We start from the raw sequence: 18717 nt of genomic DNA on the forward strand, positions 1-18717 counted from the left end.
TTGTATTTATTTTCTATTGTATGTATGTATGTATGTATGTATGTATGTATGTATGTATGTATGTATGTATGCATGCATGCATGCATGCATGCATGCAGAAGAGGTAGCATATGCCACAACATGAAGTGCCTTTATCTGCTGAGCTGTCTCCCTCCTGAGTTAGCACTGTGTTTATAATCACAAAGCTAAGAGTTTATAAAAGAATAGGGTTGGACTGATGACTTAGTTAAGAGTGCACACTGCTCTTTCCAGAGGACTCAGATTCCAGCATCAACATGAGGCAGCTCACGGCATTCTGTAAAAGTTTATTTAAGGTTCATGCCCCCTCCAACCTTGTCAATGGTAACTGGTTCTGTTAAAGAGACAAATACTAGAGGCAGCAAGGATTGATCTGTAACAATAGACTTCATGATCCAGAAAACATCATCTAAAGGAACAAAGGAAATCAAAGCTATTTGCTGTCAACAGACACAGGGGCTCAAATGAATAGGTATAAATGAGCATGCCACAGATGCAAATATTTGTTTCTCATTTAATATTTTACAAACCCTGCAGTTTTTACAGTATCTCAAAAGTGTCTTAATAAACACTATTAAAAATTATGTAATACAATATAAATAGACCAAACAGAAGTGAATACTAACATATATTTTCAAAATTTCCAACAATTAAATAATGTATCAGAGAATGACATGAAGAAAAAAATGTTTGGAATTACTTTTAAGTTAAAAACTCTCCTGGTGCTCTTTACTTCCGGGTCTCAGAGGTGAGAAGACGATGAGGTCACCACCAAAGGACATGTATCTGGCACGATTTTGCTGTCTGGTCTCCAACTGTGTGCAGGGATTGGTGCTGCTTAGGGCTGGCTAAAGAACAAATTCAGAGATGTCATTGAATCCACCATCAAGAGTTGTCCCAAATAAACTTTCTGTACTGCCAGTTAACTGAGTGCTGAAGAATAAGTTTCCCTATGTAACAATGAAATTATTAAAAACATAAGACCTAATGTAAAGCAATCTTAAAAAAAAAAATTTGTTTTATTTTTTGACACAAGGTTTCTCTGTGTAGCCCTGGCTGTCCTGGAACTTGCTCTGTAGACCAGGCTGTCCTTGAATTCTGAGACCTGCCTGCCCCGGCCGCCTGTGTGCTGGGATTAAAGGGGTGTGCCACAAATCCTAAACCACGAAACAGCACTTATGGGTCTTCTACCATGTGTGATCCTACTGGGATCTTTTTAATTGCCCCAGTCAAGCCCTACTTCAGCTTCAAATGATGCTATTTGGCAAGCACTAATTTGGGCAACAGACAGACTCAAAGCACCTCTAATCATATTACATATGTCAAAAACAGAATGACTTTCAGTTTTACTAATATATTGAGACCTAATCAGAGACCCAAGAATAGGATTAAATCAGGTCTGCTATACAAATTAGCCTTACATTGCTGAATTTGATCTAAGCTTCAGTTTATGAGTTAGGAAGGCTGAGGTCAAGCTCTGCTCCTGAGACACAGGGCAACACAGGGCTGGACCAAAGACAGTATATTTACAAGATTAACAAAGTTGAGACAAAGATGCCTTAATAATTATTGGTTTAGGGAATAAATGTATCTGCTGCTACTTAAGTCTACATTTCCTTTAGTGGATTTCTTGTTTATTTTTAACATTTATTTCATGAGTGCATGCAAGAGCATACACACAAGAGCAAGGAGGTCACAGAACGACTTGCAGGAATTGGTTTACTCCTTCCACCATGTGAATTCTGAGCACTGAATCTGGGTGGTTACGCTGGGCACATCTTGCCAGAATGGTGAATTTCTTATAGTCTGATATTCAAGATTAGCAAACGGAAGCCATTTCCTGATTCACTGTAGCAGCTGGTGCTACAATCTTTCATGGAAAGTCAGTAGGCCAATGGTGTTATGTGGGGATATCTTGCTTGTACAAATAAAGCTTGTCTGAAGATCAGAGGATGGAGCTCGCCACTAGCTAACCATGGAGGTCAGGAGGTCTGCACAGACACACAGGAAGTGAGACGGCTGGGCAGAGAGCACATAAGTGGGAAGAAGCAGGAACTTGCTCTCTTTCCACTGGGAAGATAATGAGATAAAGGAGGTAAAGGTGGCTTTGGCTTGTTCCTTCTCTCTGATCTCTCAGCATTTTCCTCTACATCTGACTCCAAGTTTTTATTATTTATACCAATTAAGAACTCCATTTACAGTGTTACCCCCAGCTACATTAGACTCACTGGATGAAGGACAGGTGACAAAGTCTTGTTCCAGATCAATGACAATGTCTAGAGATAGGCTAAAGGTCACTGTCCTCTCAGTAGAAAGAGAACTATGATGTTCATGTCAATACCATCAATACCAGTGTCAGTCAGAGAATGAATGAGTTTATGGTTACCGAATCAATTTATGAAATGATGGTGTATTTTAGAAGTAAAAAGTTCATATTGTGCTCTTAGTGAGAAACTAAATATATACATTATGGTATGACTAGAAGCCCATGTCTACATTAAATTAATATGGGAGAGAAGAGAACTGTTACAGGAAGACTTCAGAAGGGCTAACTAATGTTTGAACTAAACTTATAAGAGATTACTAAAGGTAAAGTCTGGCAGCTTAAAAATAACATAGCAGAGCATAAATCCAAAGGATTAGGGTGAAAATAACCAAGGAGGGCTGAGATGGGACAGCTAATGCCCAACTGTGCTTTTCAGAGAAGCAGCAGTCTCATGCTTATTTTCTCTTTTTTCTTGTAGTCCTGGCTGTCCTGGAACTTGATCTCTAGACCAGGCAGGCCTCAAACTCAAGAAATCCATTTGCCTCTCCCTCCTGAGTGCTGGGATTACAGGCGTTCTTTTTTTCATACTTTATTATAAAAACTTGCATTACTTAGAAACATCTGGCAGAATTCAAGCCAACCACTAGATAAGTTTTCAGCCAATTTGTCCTATCAGATTTGAATAGCAAAATGCATGTCAGGGTTTAAGACAGAGTATATAAGTATGGAAGCACTTTCTCAATTAAAAATTTAAAAATATATGTATTTTATGTGAGTGGGTGCTCTGCCAATAAAGGCCAGAAGAGGGTGTTGGATACTCTGAAACTGTAGTTACAGATGGTTGTGTGCTGCCATGTGGGTGCTGGGACCTGAGCCCAGGTGCTCAGGGAGAGCAGCCATTACAGCTGTGCCTTCCAGCCCTTTCCCAGTTTAGAACAATAGATAATGTATACAGTTCAACATACACACAGATAATGGCAAGACATACATTTTAAATCTTGCACACAAGTTGAAAAGTAAGCAATTTTCATTTCATACAAGAAACTGTAATCTCAGTATCAGAGAGGGAGAGTTAAGAGGCTAGCTTGGTCTTCATAACAAGACCCTATTTTGAAACCAAACAAAATCAGGATGGGTGACAGGTCTCAGCATGTAAAAGGCTGGCTGACAACTCGAGTTCCACTCCTGGAAACCCATCAGAAGGAGAGAACTAACTTCTGAAAGTTGTTCTCTGACCTCCATACACAAGCTGTGACATGCTTGTCCCCACACAGTAACCATAAATAAAGATAAAACCACAAAGACTTTACAATCTCACAAATCTAGATTATATAGAAACTTGCCAAATTAAGATGAAAACTTACTGGATCAAGAAGGTAATGTTCAGAAGTGAGCCGTCTATGTAATGGTACTGGAAAACAAGGGAAAATACTTTTTAAACAATATTTTGTTGTTTAAACAAGGGTTGTTACAAATGGGCAAAGCTTTAAAAGATAGGAAAAACTACAATCAAATGCTAAAACAAAACTATGCCTGTCTATGTGACGTTTTAATGCACTCCTTTAATCCCAGCACTCAGGAGGCAGAGGCAGGCAGATCTCTGTGAGTTTGAGGCCAGCCTGGTCTACAAAGTGAGTTCCGGGACAACCAGGGCTACACAGAGAAATCCCTTCTTGAAAAACAAAGCAAAAAGAGTATAGGGTCCTGTATAAGAAAGCACCACATTTTGTACCCCAAAGATGCTGATGAAGAACAGAGGCCAGTGTGGAGGCATACAGCTCCAACCCCAGTACTTAGGAGACTGGGGGAGGCAGAGGCAGATCTACATGAGGTCCTGGACAGTTTCAGGCCAGCCGGGACTACATAGCGAGATCATGTCTCACACAAAAGTCCAAGAGAAGACATGAAATGTCTGCACAGCTGCAACACTTTACCTGAGTCTCCGGCAGACTGAGGACAGCAAGGGAGACTACTCCCTCATTATTCTACTGTAACACAAATGTGAGTGATGTCCAGGCCCATTTACAGAACAATCACAACACAGAAGATAGAAGACAGCTTTGGGGATAATGGGCTGAAGAAGAGAACTGTTGGCATTTTTCTGACTGTGAGGACCCCAAACAGGTCTAATACCAAATGCCCCTCATCTCCAGCGTGGATCAGTCTCTCAAGCCTCAGGTTAGAAGCAGGATACTCTTTCTTTGGCTTTTGTTTTGAGACAGGGTCTCACTGTATTGCTCTTGTAGTCTTGGAACACCTTGTAGGACAAGTGGACATGAACTAGGAGTAAGCCTCCTGTCTCTCCTCTTTTGCCAGGATTATGAAGAACAAAGAATTTTGAAACTAGTTTGTATGATATTTACAGTGAGCCTCTAACACCTTAACCTTCATCACGAGACACTGGGTCTCAGAATCCTGTATCATCTGAGAAGACTTTACCTGACTGGGACACTTCGGCTTCTTCCTGTGAGGAGGCACTTGGTGAGGGGGAGTTTTTCTCAGGATTACTCATCAGCACATCTTGGGAGGGGACTTTAGAGAGTAGTTCCATGCCTTCCGCATCGGAAGGCGCTTCCTTCTCCACAGTAGCATCCGTAGCTCCACCAGCAGGAAGAGGCAAATCCATCATTTCTTCAGGGAAACAATCCATCTTGACACTTATCTCATTTACATCCTGGAGGTCAAAATGGACATCATAGATTCCAATTACCCATAATTGGAACAAATTTTAAAAAAAGTCTTACTGCTATGAAACATACGAAAAGCAGAAGACTGACATATTAAAAGGATTAAAGAATGCTGGGCGGTGGTGGCACAAGCCTAATATAAGAACTTCAGGAGAGGGAGGCCGAGGTAGGCAGGCAGCTCTCTCTGAGTTCGAGGCCAGTCCGGTCTACATAGAGTTCCAAGGCAGCCAGGGTTACACAGAGAAACCACATCTCAAAACAATAACATCAAAAACAACAAACCACACAAAAAGTCTAAAGAACACCATGAATCCTACTGTCTTGTGTCACATCTCAAAGAACTAATAATAGGAACGAAGGCAAGCTTCTTAGCACACACCTACATTCAGCTTAAAGATTGGCAAATGTTTTTGTGAAAGGAAAGTAAATTACAAGAGCAAACTGGGCCTGGTGGCACAAGACTACAGTGTTAGTTAGGACGCTGGGGCAAGATGGGTCCAGTTCAAGCCTGTTAGGTCTACACAGTAAAAGAAGGCAGACCTAACACATAGATGTGTATAGCTACGTTACCATCAAGTTCAGTTCAAAAAACAGAGGACAGAGCAAGAGATGGCTCAAAGGTTAAGAGCACTGGATGCTCTTCCAGAGGATCCGAGTATGACTCCTAGGACCCACATGGCAGCTCAGAATCTTCTGTAATTCCACGCCCAGGAGGTTTGACACCGATTTCTTATCCTACAGGTACTACAAGCACACAGTGTATAGATATACATATGCAGGCAAAATATTCATACATAAAATAATTTAAAAATATTTAAAAGAGGCCAAAGATTGTGACCCTTGCTCCAGTTCACTGGTTCTATATTCATGTTGCTGTGGCCTGAAGAATACAAAGAGACTATGTTTCAAGGAACCCAACGGTCATTCAAATGAGAATGATGACTTTGCACAATTCACTTAGCCTTCCAAAAGAAGTTTTGTTACTTTTTCTTCCTTTCTTTGAGTGACTTCCTGTCTGACATAAACAGATGACACCCTTGGCTAGCTACCTATTGCCATCCCAGAATAGGACTTACATGGTCTCTGGCACTTGAATCCTGTTCTCCAGGATACGAAGTGTCTTCCACTAGACTGGACCTGAAACAAACAGTGGTCACACACTAATAGTCTTATTACAGTCATTTAGCCCATGCTTTGAGTCTGTCCTTCATGCAGGGTGCTAGTCTGCATAACGAGGTCAGAGATAGAGCCTGGCCTAGGAGCCTGCTTGATCTGTACAGACTGAATTACAGTTATTGTATAATGGCCATAAACATGATAAGTTCTTCCCCTGAAAGCTCACAGGTCCCTTCCCATGCCAATCACTCAGGCTAATACGGCTTCATCTGTAAGGCTAAATCATAGCCAAATCCAGAGCCACATAACTAAGGAAAGGTCAAGATGAAACTGACTTCTGAAGCAAAGCAACTCAATTACTGTGTAACAGATTCACTTTGTTTTGTGTGAAAGAGTCTTGCTATGTAACCCAGGTTGGCTTCTCAATGTTCCTCCCTCAGCTTCCTATAGACATGTCACGATGCCTGCAAGTCGGCTACATTTACTTGATAGTACAATTCAATATATTCTAATCATAAACTTAAGTTTAGACCAGATCTGGGTATGTATGTGGCCACATTCAAAACCAACATATATAAATAAAAATGTAATTTAAAAGAACAAAGTATAGGCCTGGCAGAGTACTTGCCTAGCATGTATGAGGCTCTGTGTTAATCCCAGTGTGCACACACACATCACAAAAAGCTGAGACTGCCATAACAAAACTCATTCTTTTGTACGTTATAAAAAAAACAAATTAAGAAAATTTATCTGTCGTCATAATCTCTTTGGAGACCCACAAGATGGTTCCCTGACATCAAGCCTGATGACCTGAGTTCAACCCCTGGAACATGTTGGGAGGAGAGAAGTGATTGCTGAAAAGTTGTTCTCTGACCTCCACACACCATGGCATGCATGTATGAATCTATACATTCAAAGTGAATAAACAGAATGTTAATTTCAATACCTTGAACGTTTGTTTTAAAAATATTCTCATAGGGCTGTGGTGGCTCAGGCCTTTAATCCCAGCATTTGGGAGGCAGAAGCAGGCAGATCTCTGTGAGTTCGAGGATAGTCTGGTCTACATAGAGTTCAAGGACAGCCAGGGCTACACAGAGAAACCCTGTCTCAAAAAAATCTTTAAAATAAATTCTCCTGTAGAGAGATGGCATTTGCTATTCTTACAGAATATGGGAGTTTGGCTCCCATGTTGGTCAGCTTACAGTTGCTTATAACCCAGGCTCCAGGAAACCTAAAATCATCTTCTGGTCTGTGGGCACCCACACACATGAACGATAAATAAGGTCAGATGAGGTTCTTCTGATGCATTTGTGGAGAGGTGACACTGTATAAAGAATGGATCCAGTTAAACATTCTTCACGCAGTACCTGACATGGCTGTGGTAAGGGAGGACACTAGTTAACCTAAAGTGATGTCTACAAAGACTGGTATGGAAGCATGTGCCTCTCAAGCACCACAGAAGCAGCAGGGTGTCATCAGCGCTCCTGCTCTGGGGACGAGGAGAGTGAAGCTCAGTTAACTAACTTGTCCCAAGTTTTCACAGCTAGCCAGTCATGTGGTTGGTTTTGAGCTCGGCTCTGCTAAGCAGCAGAGGACACCACAAGGCTTTTCTCTCTGGTGTCCTGCACCACACACTCTGCCAATCTAAATGTGACCACTTATCAACTCAGATCTTTCTCCTTTCTTTTGTTTAAGACTGACTGTGTCGCTAAGGCTGGTCTCAAACCCCTGGTTAAATCATTCTTCCACCTCAGTCTCCTGAGTGGTCAGGATTGTCACCACTACACTTGCTTCCAAACTGAAATCTTAAGTCTGTTTCCTTAGTTAAAGAAGAGTAAGTCTTGCCTGCATGTTACAGGTCATATGAGGGATTTTTAAATAAAGATTTTATTTATTTATTATGTATACAACATTCTGCTTCCATGTATATCTGCACACCAGAAGAAGGCACCAGATCTCATAACGGATGGTTGTGAGCCACCATGTGGTTGCTGGGAATTGAACTCAGGACCCCTGGAAGAGCAGTCGGTGCTCTTTACCTCTGAGTCATCTCTCCAGCCACCATATGTGGAATGTAATTGAAAACAGAAGTCTGCCATGTCTTACCAGCTTAAACATGTGAAATGACAGTTAATATCAATACTATTATACTTGTAATACACATTAAAGAAATACCTGCTTTGGAGAATATCTGAAAACAATGTCTTATTGACACGTTCACTTTGGCTGTTCTGAGGTTCAGGATTCTCTAGTGATGATATCCTTTGTCTTTGAAGGTCCCCTCCAGCCCTGTTCTCAGGCATGACTCGGCTGGCAGACGTAGGTGCTCCAAATCTCTGAGAACGACGTTCAGATGAAAGTGCTAGAAAAAGAAAAAATAACCTCCATAGCAAAAGTCTTTCACTTTTCATTCAGAAAGGCAATGCAGCCGGGCATTGGTGGTGCACGCCTTTAATCCCAGCACTTGGGAGGTAGAGGCAGGTGGAGCTCTGTGAGTTCGAGGCCAGCTTGGTCTCCAGAGCGAGTGCCAGAATAGGCTCCAAAGCTACACAGAGAAACCCTGTCTCGAAAAATCAAAAACAAAAAAAAAAAAAAAAAAAAAAAAAAAAAAAGAAAGGCAACACAAATCCTACAATCCTACTAACTAGGCCTTCTCTTGTCAAAGTGTCAGGGACTACTCTTTGAAAAAGAGAATTATCACACTAGATCATGTGTCCCCCTTAGATATCCCATGCCTATAATGTTATAGACCTGGTCTGAAAAGGTTCAACTTCAGGGCTGGAGAGATGATTCAGTAGTTAAGAACACTAGCTGCTCTTCTAAAGGGACCAGGTTTGATTCCCAGCACCTCATGATATTTCACAACAGCTGTAACTCCAGGTCCTGGGGATCTGATGCCCTCTTTCTGCTCTTTCTGGCTTCTGCAGGCACCAGGCACACATATGATGCAGACAAATGTGCAGGCAAAGCATCTATATACACAAAACACTAAAACTGAAAAAATAAAAAGAGGTACAACTTTGACAACAAGAGACAATAGTAAGAATATTTGAAAAGGTGCTGGAGAGATGGCTCAGGGGTTACAAGCACTGGCTGCTCTTCCAAAGGTCCTGAGTTCAATTTCTAGCAACCACATGATAACTCACAACCACCTATAATGAGATCTGGTGCTCTCTTCTGGTGTGTGTATATATAAAAAGTAAATCTTAAAAACAAAACAAAAAAAACCCCATACACATAAAAAATATATTTTAGAAGGTATAATGAAATTAGCAAGTGAGCTACTCCTTAGTTAACTCAAACAAATGAATGCTTGGGTCAAGAGTGTCCACCCGGACAGGTATGGCCACGCCTGCCTTTAATCCCAGCATTTGGGAGGCAGAGGCAGGCGGATCTCTGTGAGTTTGAGGCCAGCCTGGTCTACAGAGAGAGTATCACGACAACAAGGCCACACAGAGAAATCCTGTCCTGAAAACACAACAAAATAAAAATAAAACCTCAGTTGGAAGAGTAATTATAACAAGTTCCTTTGATTATTTTGTAAAGCAGAGGATTTCCTGGCAAAGTTGAGACACAGGCTATATCCTGCTGTACAGATAGAGCCGAAAAGAAAAAAAAAAAAGAGGGAGGTAGTACATGGAAACAAGTGACTACTGACAAATTGTTGAGACAACCAGTTTTCCCCTATACAGCACTTGAATGGCTGGTGCCAGAATCACATAGCCCTAGCAGGAGGCAAGAGAATGAGCTCACATGAGTGAGTAAGCAAGTAGCATACAGAAAAGCATTTGAATACAGTGATGTGAAATGGGAGCTGGTGGTACAGCCTGACACCCCAGCCTCCCCAGAGGCTAAGGCAGGAGGATTAGAGCAAGTTCCAGGCCTGCATGAGTTCAAGGATAGCCTGGAAATTTTCAAAAGGGGAGACTATCACTCAATGGACAAGTGCTTGCCTAGCTTATGTAAATTTGAGTTTGATCCCAAGAAGCTCAATAAACAGCAAATGAAGAGCAGTGATGTACAGGTTTCCACCAAAGTTGCTCAGGTCCCTCCCTCCCTGTCTCCAATGTGCAGAGAGGCTGCAGTTAGCAAGACAGCTCAGGGAAGTGGGAAGGGGAGTTCCAATTTCTTATGCATCTTAATTCTAATCTAACTTGTCACAGAACTTTATAGACTGTGGGATTGATTACATGGTATAGCTATGGAAATCACTTGGAAAACACAAACATCATCTTCAAAGATAAATCACGTACAAACCAGTTCTATCACGCAAGCCTCTCAAAATGGGATTTGCATGTGGGCTTGCTAGCACACTGTTTTCTAAAAAATCAGTGCACCTTCATCTTTTCACATGAAAATTGTCACCTTTTTATACAAGCCCTCATTTGGCTCAAATATTTCTCTTAAGTCTCTGCAAAAACACAAACCTGAAAACGATTTAACAGGACTCTCAATTCGGAAAAAGCCAGCATCAAACACTATTTTCTCAACTTCCTTTGGCATTTCCATAGCTGCCACTTGGGCACACTCTTCCTGCTTCAGTCTCTCTTTCATTGCATTTTTTATGGCAGCTAGACGGTTTCTAGCTGCCATTCTTCCATCATCATCCTGTTTTGCTTTATTTGTTCGACCAGGCACAGTTTTTTTCTGCAAAGAGAAATAGTAGTAATTAAAGGTGACATTACCATCCTCTTCCTATTCCTGATCCTTTAGGTACTGAGGACTGAACCCAGAGCCCTGTACACGGCAGGACATCTTTCCACCAGTGAAGTCCATCATTAGCCCTTATAATTACAACTTATTTTGAGACAAAGTTGTCCCAGCTTGAATGCACACCTGCTTCAACCTAAGGACCAGCTGAGATTAAAGGCATCACCACACCAACTAAGTGTCATCTTGTGTGGTATGGTGGTTTGAATGAAAATGACCACTAGAAAAAGCCGGGCTGGCATCTGTAATCTGAGCATTTAGGAGGCTAAAGGAAGAGGACTACCTAGTGTGGACTAGAGACCTGGTCTCAACAAAACCCACACAACTATAGGGCATACACCTGATGACATAGCAATGTCATCCTTCTGAGACAGGAAAAGTTCACGGAAATGGTTTTACTAAAGATACTCCGGGACAATAATGTGCAGAATTTGAGCTTTTGCTTTTCAGGATTTGTGACTGAGAAGAGCTAAAGGGGTGGGACATACCATAAGACAGTGTGAACAGGCAAGCTGGTTGGTCTCAGTGTAATCAAGGTTAGCTACTGAACACATTTAAAAAGGGATTAACAGAGAAAATATGACTGACAGAAATGTGTAAGAGTTTTAAACCTGTGTTCTCAAAATATAGGTAAAAGATTAGTTTTATTTGATTAACAGTAGCCTTGAGGGCTTGGTGTAAAGCTCAGTCATAAAGCACTTGCCTAGGGTACACACTGCCCTGGGATAATCCCAGGATTATAAAAGTCTCCCCAACCAACCAAATTATAGCCTAAAACAAAGTAGAAGGAGAGAGACATCTGGTGATCACAGGCAGAATTACAACTCTTATATGATACCCTGTGTGTGTACAAGAGCAACAAGTGCTCTTATTAGATTAATAAAGCTTTAATTAATTTATTTTTATTAATTATAATGATTTATTAATTAATAAATGTTTAACAGGAAAATAGAAAACCTTACAACACGTAAAACCTTATCATTCTACAGCATCCTCAGAAAGCATGTAAACAGTGAGTCGATGTGGCCTGCCTAGTAAGAGCATGAATTGTGGAATATGAAAGCCTGGAATGAAATCTAGCACTAACCTTGGGCAAATGATTTAGTCTTTTGGAGTCTTGGATTTTTCAACCATAAATTGTGGATACAGCACCCCTCTAAAGAGGCTGCTATAAAGCTTAACATGGGGCTACTTGGAATTTAGCATAAACAAAACAAATTATCTACTGCTATTGCAATTACAAAGAAACCTATAAATATAAGGGTTTTGTTCTGATTTTTTTTTGTAAGACACAGTCATGCTACATAGCCCTGGCTATCTTGAAACTTGCTACATAGATCATGTTTGGCCTTGGACTCATGGAAATCATTCTGCTGCAGCCCAAGAGCTGTTATTATAAGTGTGCCACACCACACATGTTGATGTAGGTGTAGCCATCAGAACAAATCCATGCCCATCTACTCACTATCTAGGAACATAAAAGTCACCGAGGCACCCCAATTCAATCACACATCTCTTATTTTCTTCTCTTTAACATCTTATACTTCCTGTTGATTATATCCTTGCCTTTTCCCCAGAAGGCAATCAGAATGTATTTTCAAAACTTGTATGGTGGAAGAACGAATGTTGTCAGGCACTGGTATAGCACGCCTCTAATCCCAGCACTCGGGAGGCAGAGGCAGGAGGATCTCTGTGAGTTCCAGACCAACCTGGTCTACAGAGTGAGTGCCAGGACAGCCAGGACTGTTTCACAGAGAAACCCTGTTTTGATGAAAAAGGAGGAGGAAAAAAGAAAAAAAGAAAAAAAAAAAACAAACAATGCAATGCCTCCAAGTGGTCCTCTGACTTCCCTCCACATGTACTCCATGGCACAACTGGACCACCCCCCACCCACCCACATAAATAAAAGTATTTTTAAAAAACAAAAATCAGAGAAGAATCTGTGCTAGAAATTTGGGTAGAAAGTGCACAAACCTACCCGGAGGACTTTTTTGCTTGGATTATTAATGCTTTTCCATTCAGCTTCCTCAAGTTTGATCAGGTTGTTGAATTTTTGGTTTACATCATCTACCTGTGAATAAAAACACAAGCTCATCCCATTAAGGCTATGTTAAAACTGCTATTTTGTGACTATAAAATGATTGTTAAATAAACTGAAAATGGCGATTCAGAACTGGTTAGTTCTTAAACTTAAAATTCTGTGTGTGGGGCTAGAGAAATGACTCAGTGGTTAAGAACACTGGCTGTTCTTCCAGAGGACCTGGGTTCAATTCCCAGCACCCACATGACAGCTCACAACTGCCTGTAACTCCAGCTCCAGGGGATCTGACACCTTCATACCAACAGACATAAAATAATTGAAAAAATCCTGTGTGTGTGTTGTGGGGGGCAGGGTCTTATGCTAATCCAGGATGACCCACATCTTGCTGTAGAGTCCAGGACATACTTGAACTCCAGATGCTCCTGCCTCTACCTCCCAAACGCTGGGGTTATCCAGCTGAAATCACCATGTTCAAATCAAGAAACTTTCAAAGCCTACAGAAAAGATGTTACATGTGAACAACTCTCCCAGACTGTTTTGATCACTGTGGTGGTAGAAAAGATAGCCTCGCTACCACTGTTTCCTCAGTACATAATACAAACAGAATCCTTTTAAAAACAGTCAATTACCCCACTAAGACATCTTGTTTTTCTCCCGGTGTTGGCAAATACAAATAGTGTTGCTCTCCGCACTGCACACAAATCATAGGTGAACACGAGCTCAGGACAGTGACTTTGGGACCACAGAGTCAGGGTGTGTTTAGTTTTGCCAGGAACCATCGAACTGTCTCCTAGCCTGGACTCATCATTGGCATTGTTACCAGCAATGACAGAGTTCCTGTTGCTTGATCACCAGCATTCACTGTCAGTGTTTTGGAGTGTCTGGTTAGCTGTTACCTTATTACTTTAATTGCTAATTGTCTGATGGCATATGATGCTGATATCATGGTATAAGCTCACCATTTCATTAATCACCATCTTTTTATTCTGTGCTAAGGCATCTGTTCAGATCTTTTCCAACTTCCTAAATTCTGTTGTTCATTTCATGCTTTCTTTCTCATTTTTTTTTTTTTTTTTTATGGGGAAGAAGGCAGGGGAGTAAACGCTACAAATCCAAATCCAGAGATGAGGAAGAAGGTTTACCTTAAAGACCAAATGCTTGCCTGGCATGGGGAAGGCCCCAGTTTAGGTCCTTAGCACCACATATACCAGAGAGGTAAAATTCCTTACATAAAATGTCGTGGTATTTGCACATAACCTATGTATTTCCTTCTGCACAGTTTAAATCTTCTGTATATTGTTTATAAGTCTGAATGTAAATTCTTTAGAAATAGTTCCCAGAGTGATGAGATTAAAGGTGTATGCCACCACACCCAGCTAGCTGATCTGCTTGCTTCTTTTTCCTTATTTTAGTTGGGCAGTCGTGGCGCATGCTTTTAATCCCAGCACTCAGGACACAGAGGCAGGCAGATTCTATGAGTTCCAGGCCAGCCTGGACAGCCAAAGCTACACAGAGAAATCCCATCTCAAACAAAACAAAATAAACAAAAAAGACTGACTTTATTACATGTCTATGTTATATGTGTGTGCTTAGGTATACATTGGGTGGCCATCAGAGGGAGTCAGATCCCTTGAAACCAGAGCTACAGGCAGTTAGTTGTGAGCTGCCTGTAGTTGATGCAGATGCCGGGAACAGAATCCTAGGCCTATGCAAGAGGAGCAGAAGCTCTTTACCTGCTGGTCCATCTCTTCAGCTACTCACAGGCTCACTTCTGAAATCAACTAAGCAGGGCAGAAAATGTTCTTCCCCCAAGCGCAGCCTCCTCACCATTGCCTCCATCCACACACAGCTTACTTTACATTGTCACACTGTACTTATGAGCTGCTAAGGAAACCATTCATTTCCCCATGCCTGGTTTGTCCTGAAGGCAGGGTTTCTCTATGTAGCCCAGGCTGTCCTGGAACTGTAGACTAGGCTGGCCTCAAACTCAGATCCACCTGCCTCTGCCTGGGATTAAAGGTATGTGCCACCATGGCCAACTCTTTTTGTGCCTTTTTTTTTTTTTTTTTATCATTTCTAAAAGGAATGCCTGGCACACAACTCAATTCAGTAACTGCACTGGTTCAATCCTCACATGTAGAATTATCACAGACCATTAACAACATGGTGGAGAAGACAGTGCAGCCTACATGGTATCTCCTGATAGTTCACTTATTATATCACAAGCAGGTAACAGCTACTATTATCCCATTTCACTGTTGTTAGAAGCAAACCTGACACGTACCTGAAAACTAACCATATCCCAAAATCCATCCAGATCTGAGCAGGTAGTCTCTTTTTCACCTCGTTTGTATTCACAGTTGTCCACCAGTCCTTCAAACTGTTTGAATCGTTCCTTAATAAGGAGTCTTGTTTGACCAACTGCTGTGCGAATAAGATCTTTGGCTAAAGAACAAGAAATGAAAACGGGCCTTTATAGCCGGCCAGCCAACTGAGACTTAACCCCTAATCTTGACAGCTTGTAGAATTAAATTCTTATAGAAAAACAAGAAATAACCATCCAAAACACTTTGCCACGAATACCAGCTCCTTGCTTCAGGTACCAGTAACAAATATCAGTGCTCATCCTTAATCACACATGGCTTTACAATGAATACCATTCCCTTTCTCCTGTATTTTATGAGAATTCAACCCCAAACAAGTCTAGGTATACAAATGTCCCAGGACCTCACACTGGTAACTTTTTGAATAGCTTCTCCAAATAAGTAGGACTAAGAACCTTTGTTAAAATTTGTTTTCATACTGACTGAATTATAATTATAATTATAATCTGAATTATAATTCAGAACATGTATTTGTATAATTAAATACCAGATTAATACCACTATATATAAGGTCACATTAAAAAAGCAAAATACACAAAAGCTGTACACTTCTTTAGCATAGAGATATTAAAGGACATATGTTGAATAACTCCTAGTACTTTGAGTAACCCTGAAACTACAAAGTTGAACACTAGAGTTTTAGTTTTGATAGGAATGCAACATTAAAAGAAATAAGGGCTATGGATGTAGCTCACTGGTCAAGCACTTGCTTAGCACAAAAAAGATCCTGGGTTCAAGCTCTACTACTACAAAAAAGAAAAACTTAATACACAACATGGTCATTTTCATTATCAGGTGTGTTTGGACACACCTGTAAGCCCAGCCCTTGAGAGGTGGGACAAGATGACCAGGGTACAAGTTCACCTTCACCTATAGGGTGAGCTCTAGGCCAGCCTGTGCTAGGAGAACCTCTCTCTAAAACACAAAAGATAAAATGCCAGCAACAAAAGAGAAATAAAAAGAGAATGTTTTTTTCTTACCATCATCAGGAATGTCCAGTTCCAGTTTCCTCTCCCACTCCAGGCAGTGTGAAGTTAATTTGTCAGTTTCTGACTGGAGGATTTTTCTAAAATTGTGACATCCATTTTAGTTATACAAGTGTGGCACCTTTAGTTCCGTCTTACCATTATGACATTTTAATACACAAGACTAGGACAGTTAAAACAAAGGTACAAAATATTAAATAAAATAAGCAGAGTAGTCATTTTGAAGATTTTATGTGTAAGGATTTAATGAACTATAATATACTAAAGTTTACAAAAGACTAATTTCCTATCATCATATACCTTGTGAATATCCATTCTTCTGTACCTAAAATATATATTGGATGGATGACGCCAAGACTCATTTTTTAAGCTACCATTTCTTTTTTTCTCTCTCTTTTTTTTTTTTTCCGAGACAGGGTTTCTCTGTAGCTTTGGAGCCTATCCTGACACATGCTCTGGAGACCAGGCTGGCCTCAAACTCAAAGAGATCCGCCTGCCTCTGCCTCCTGAGTGCTGGGATTAAAGGCATGCGCCACCAACACCCGGTTTAAGCTACCATTTCTGATTTGTTAAACCCTCTCTCTGTTCAGTGGCTGAGTCCAACATCCCTTGGTGTGTAGCACATACTCAGATACTCTTCACAGAACTAAGGACTGCCAAAAACAAGCTGAAGATAAATAAAACCTGCAGAATCTACTATTAAAGTTATGGGGACTTCACTTTGGTGCAGCAATGCACAGCTGCTACTAAGGAGGCAGAGGCAGGAAGAAGCAGAGGCCAGCATGGTCCACACAGTGAGTTCCAGCCAGCCAAGGCTACAAAGCAAGATACTGCCTGAGAAAACAAGAACAGAAACAAAAAACAAACCCACTCCACAAGGAGATAGGGCCTTACATAATCTATTAGTCTTTCTTTTTTTTCTTTCTTTTTTTTTTTTTAAAGATTTATTTATTATGTATACAGTGTTTTGCCTACAGGCCAGAAGAGAGCACCAGATCTCATTATAGATAATTATGAACTACCATGTGGTTGCTGGGAATTGAATTCAGGACCTCTGAAGGGCAGCCAGTGCTCTTGACTTAACCTCTGAGCCATCTCTCCAGCCCTAGATAGCACTTCTTATTTGGGTCCATTTTGCTCCTCAGAGAACATCTGATGATGCCCAGAGACTTTTAAGACAAGGTGTCACTATAGAGCCCTGGCTAGCCTTGAACTCAGATCCTCCTCCTCAGATGCTCCCAACACCTGACAATGTACCAAACAGACCCCAAACAAGAAGTGTACAATCTAAAATGTGAATAATACTAAGGCTGAGAGATTTATGTCTAGGAGGAGTTCAATTTGTGTTAATACAGGCATCCCAGAGTGCAGAGAAATCAACACTTATAATATGATCTTCTGGCCACTGTAAGCACCAGGCACATAACAGTACACTAGTAGCATGCATGTAAGTATGACACCCATACATATTACAAACCACCACCAACAAAAACATGCTGGGCAGTGGTGGTGCATGCCTTTCAATCCCAGCACTTGGGAGGCAGAGACAGGTGGTCTATAGAGTGAGTTCCAGGACAGTCTCCAACCTACAGAGAAACCCTGTCTTGAAAAACCAAAACCAACCAACCAACCAAACAAACAAACAAAAACCAAAAAAAGCATCACAGGGAGATGACATGTGATCTAGTTCACGGCCAAAGTAAACATTATACTTGAAAAATAAGAATCTCCAGAAAACAAAGAAGGAAAGAAAGAAAAATAAGACTCTTTGGATGCTGCTGGAGGGAATATAATTTGAAATCAGTATTTGTTTTGTATTTTTGAACACAGATTTGGTCCTACCCCAACTGACATTTCATGGCTTCTAAGGGATAGACAGTCAGTTTTCTTTAAAAGTGTGGCTCCTGGTAGGTCAACCATGCTCCAGTGGATGGACCCATACCCAGGAGTTTATGGAAAGCACAAAGAGACGTTCATGGGTTATTGATAGAGAAAAAAAAAAAAAGAGAGAGAAAAAAATATAGAAAAAGAAAAAAAGAATTGATCATGGTTTGGAGGCCCTGTGTACCAGGAAAGAGTTAAAGAAGGATGTTGGAGGTGAATTTGATAAAAAGACAGTGTATGGAATTCTCAAAGGATTAAGGGAAAACAAAAACAAAAACAAGCTTTTCTCTATCCCAGGCTGGTCTTTAATTTCTTTCTTTCTTTCTTTCTTTTTTAAATATTTATTCATTATTATGTATACAGTGTTCTGCCTCCATGTTTGCCTGCAGGCCAGAAGAGGGCACCAGATCTCACTATAGATGGTTGTGAGCCACCATGTGGTTGCTGGGAATTGAACTCAGGACCTCAGGAAGAGCAACCAGTACTCTTAACCTCTGAGCCATCTCTCCAGCCCTGGTCTTTAATTTCTTATGTAGCCAAAGAATACCTTGAACTTCAGATCCTCCTGGCTCTACCTCCTGAGGGCTGGGACGACAGGGCCTGACCAGTTTATTCAGTTTTGAGA

The 18717-nt window shown here is 40.9% G+C and overlaps 1 protein-coding gene across 1 annotated transcript in view; it reads right to left on the reverse strand.

Annotated features, from left to right (window-relative positions):
- Positions 1-285: 285 nt before the first annotated feature.
- The window catches only part of Dlgap5 (DLG associated protein 5), a 33296-nt gene continuing 14864 nt past the window's right edge, over positions 286-18717 (reverse strand). Inside the window, exons 11-19 of the mRNA XM_027386546.2 lie at positions 16203-16288; positions 15123-15283; positions 12776-12868; positions 10515-10734; positions 8263-8449; positions 6048-6108; positions 4724-4958; positions 3649-3695; positions 286-866 (exon numbers count right to left, since the gene is read on the reverse strand). Of these exons, the coding sequence (XP_027242347.1) occupies positions 726-866; positions 3649-3695; positions 4724-4958; positions 6048-6108; positions 8263-8449; positions 10515-10734; positions 12776-12868; positions 15123-15283; positions 16203-16288 (1231 nt within the window). The 3' untranslated portion in view covers positions 286-725. The remainder of the gene's footprint in view (positions 867-3648; positions 3696-4723; positions 4959-6047; positions 6109-8262; positions 8450-10514; positions 10735-12775; positions 12869-15122; positions 15284-16202; positions 16289-18717) is intronic.

The sequence above is a fragment of the Cricetulus griseus genome (assembly GCF_003668045.3).
Source record: "Cricetulus griseus strain 17A/GY chromosome 1 unlocalized genomic scaffold, alternate assembly CriGri-PICRH-1.0 chr1_1, whole genome shotgun sequence".
Taxonomy (NCBI): Eukaryota; Metazoa; Chordata; class Mammalia; order Rodentia; family Cricetidae; genus Cricetulus; species Cricetulus griseus.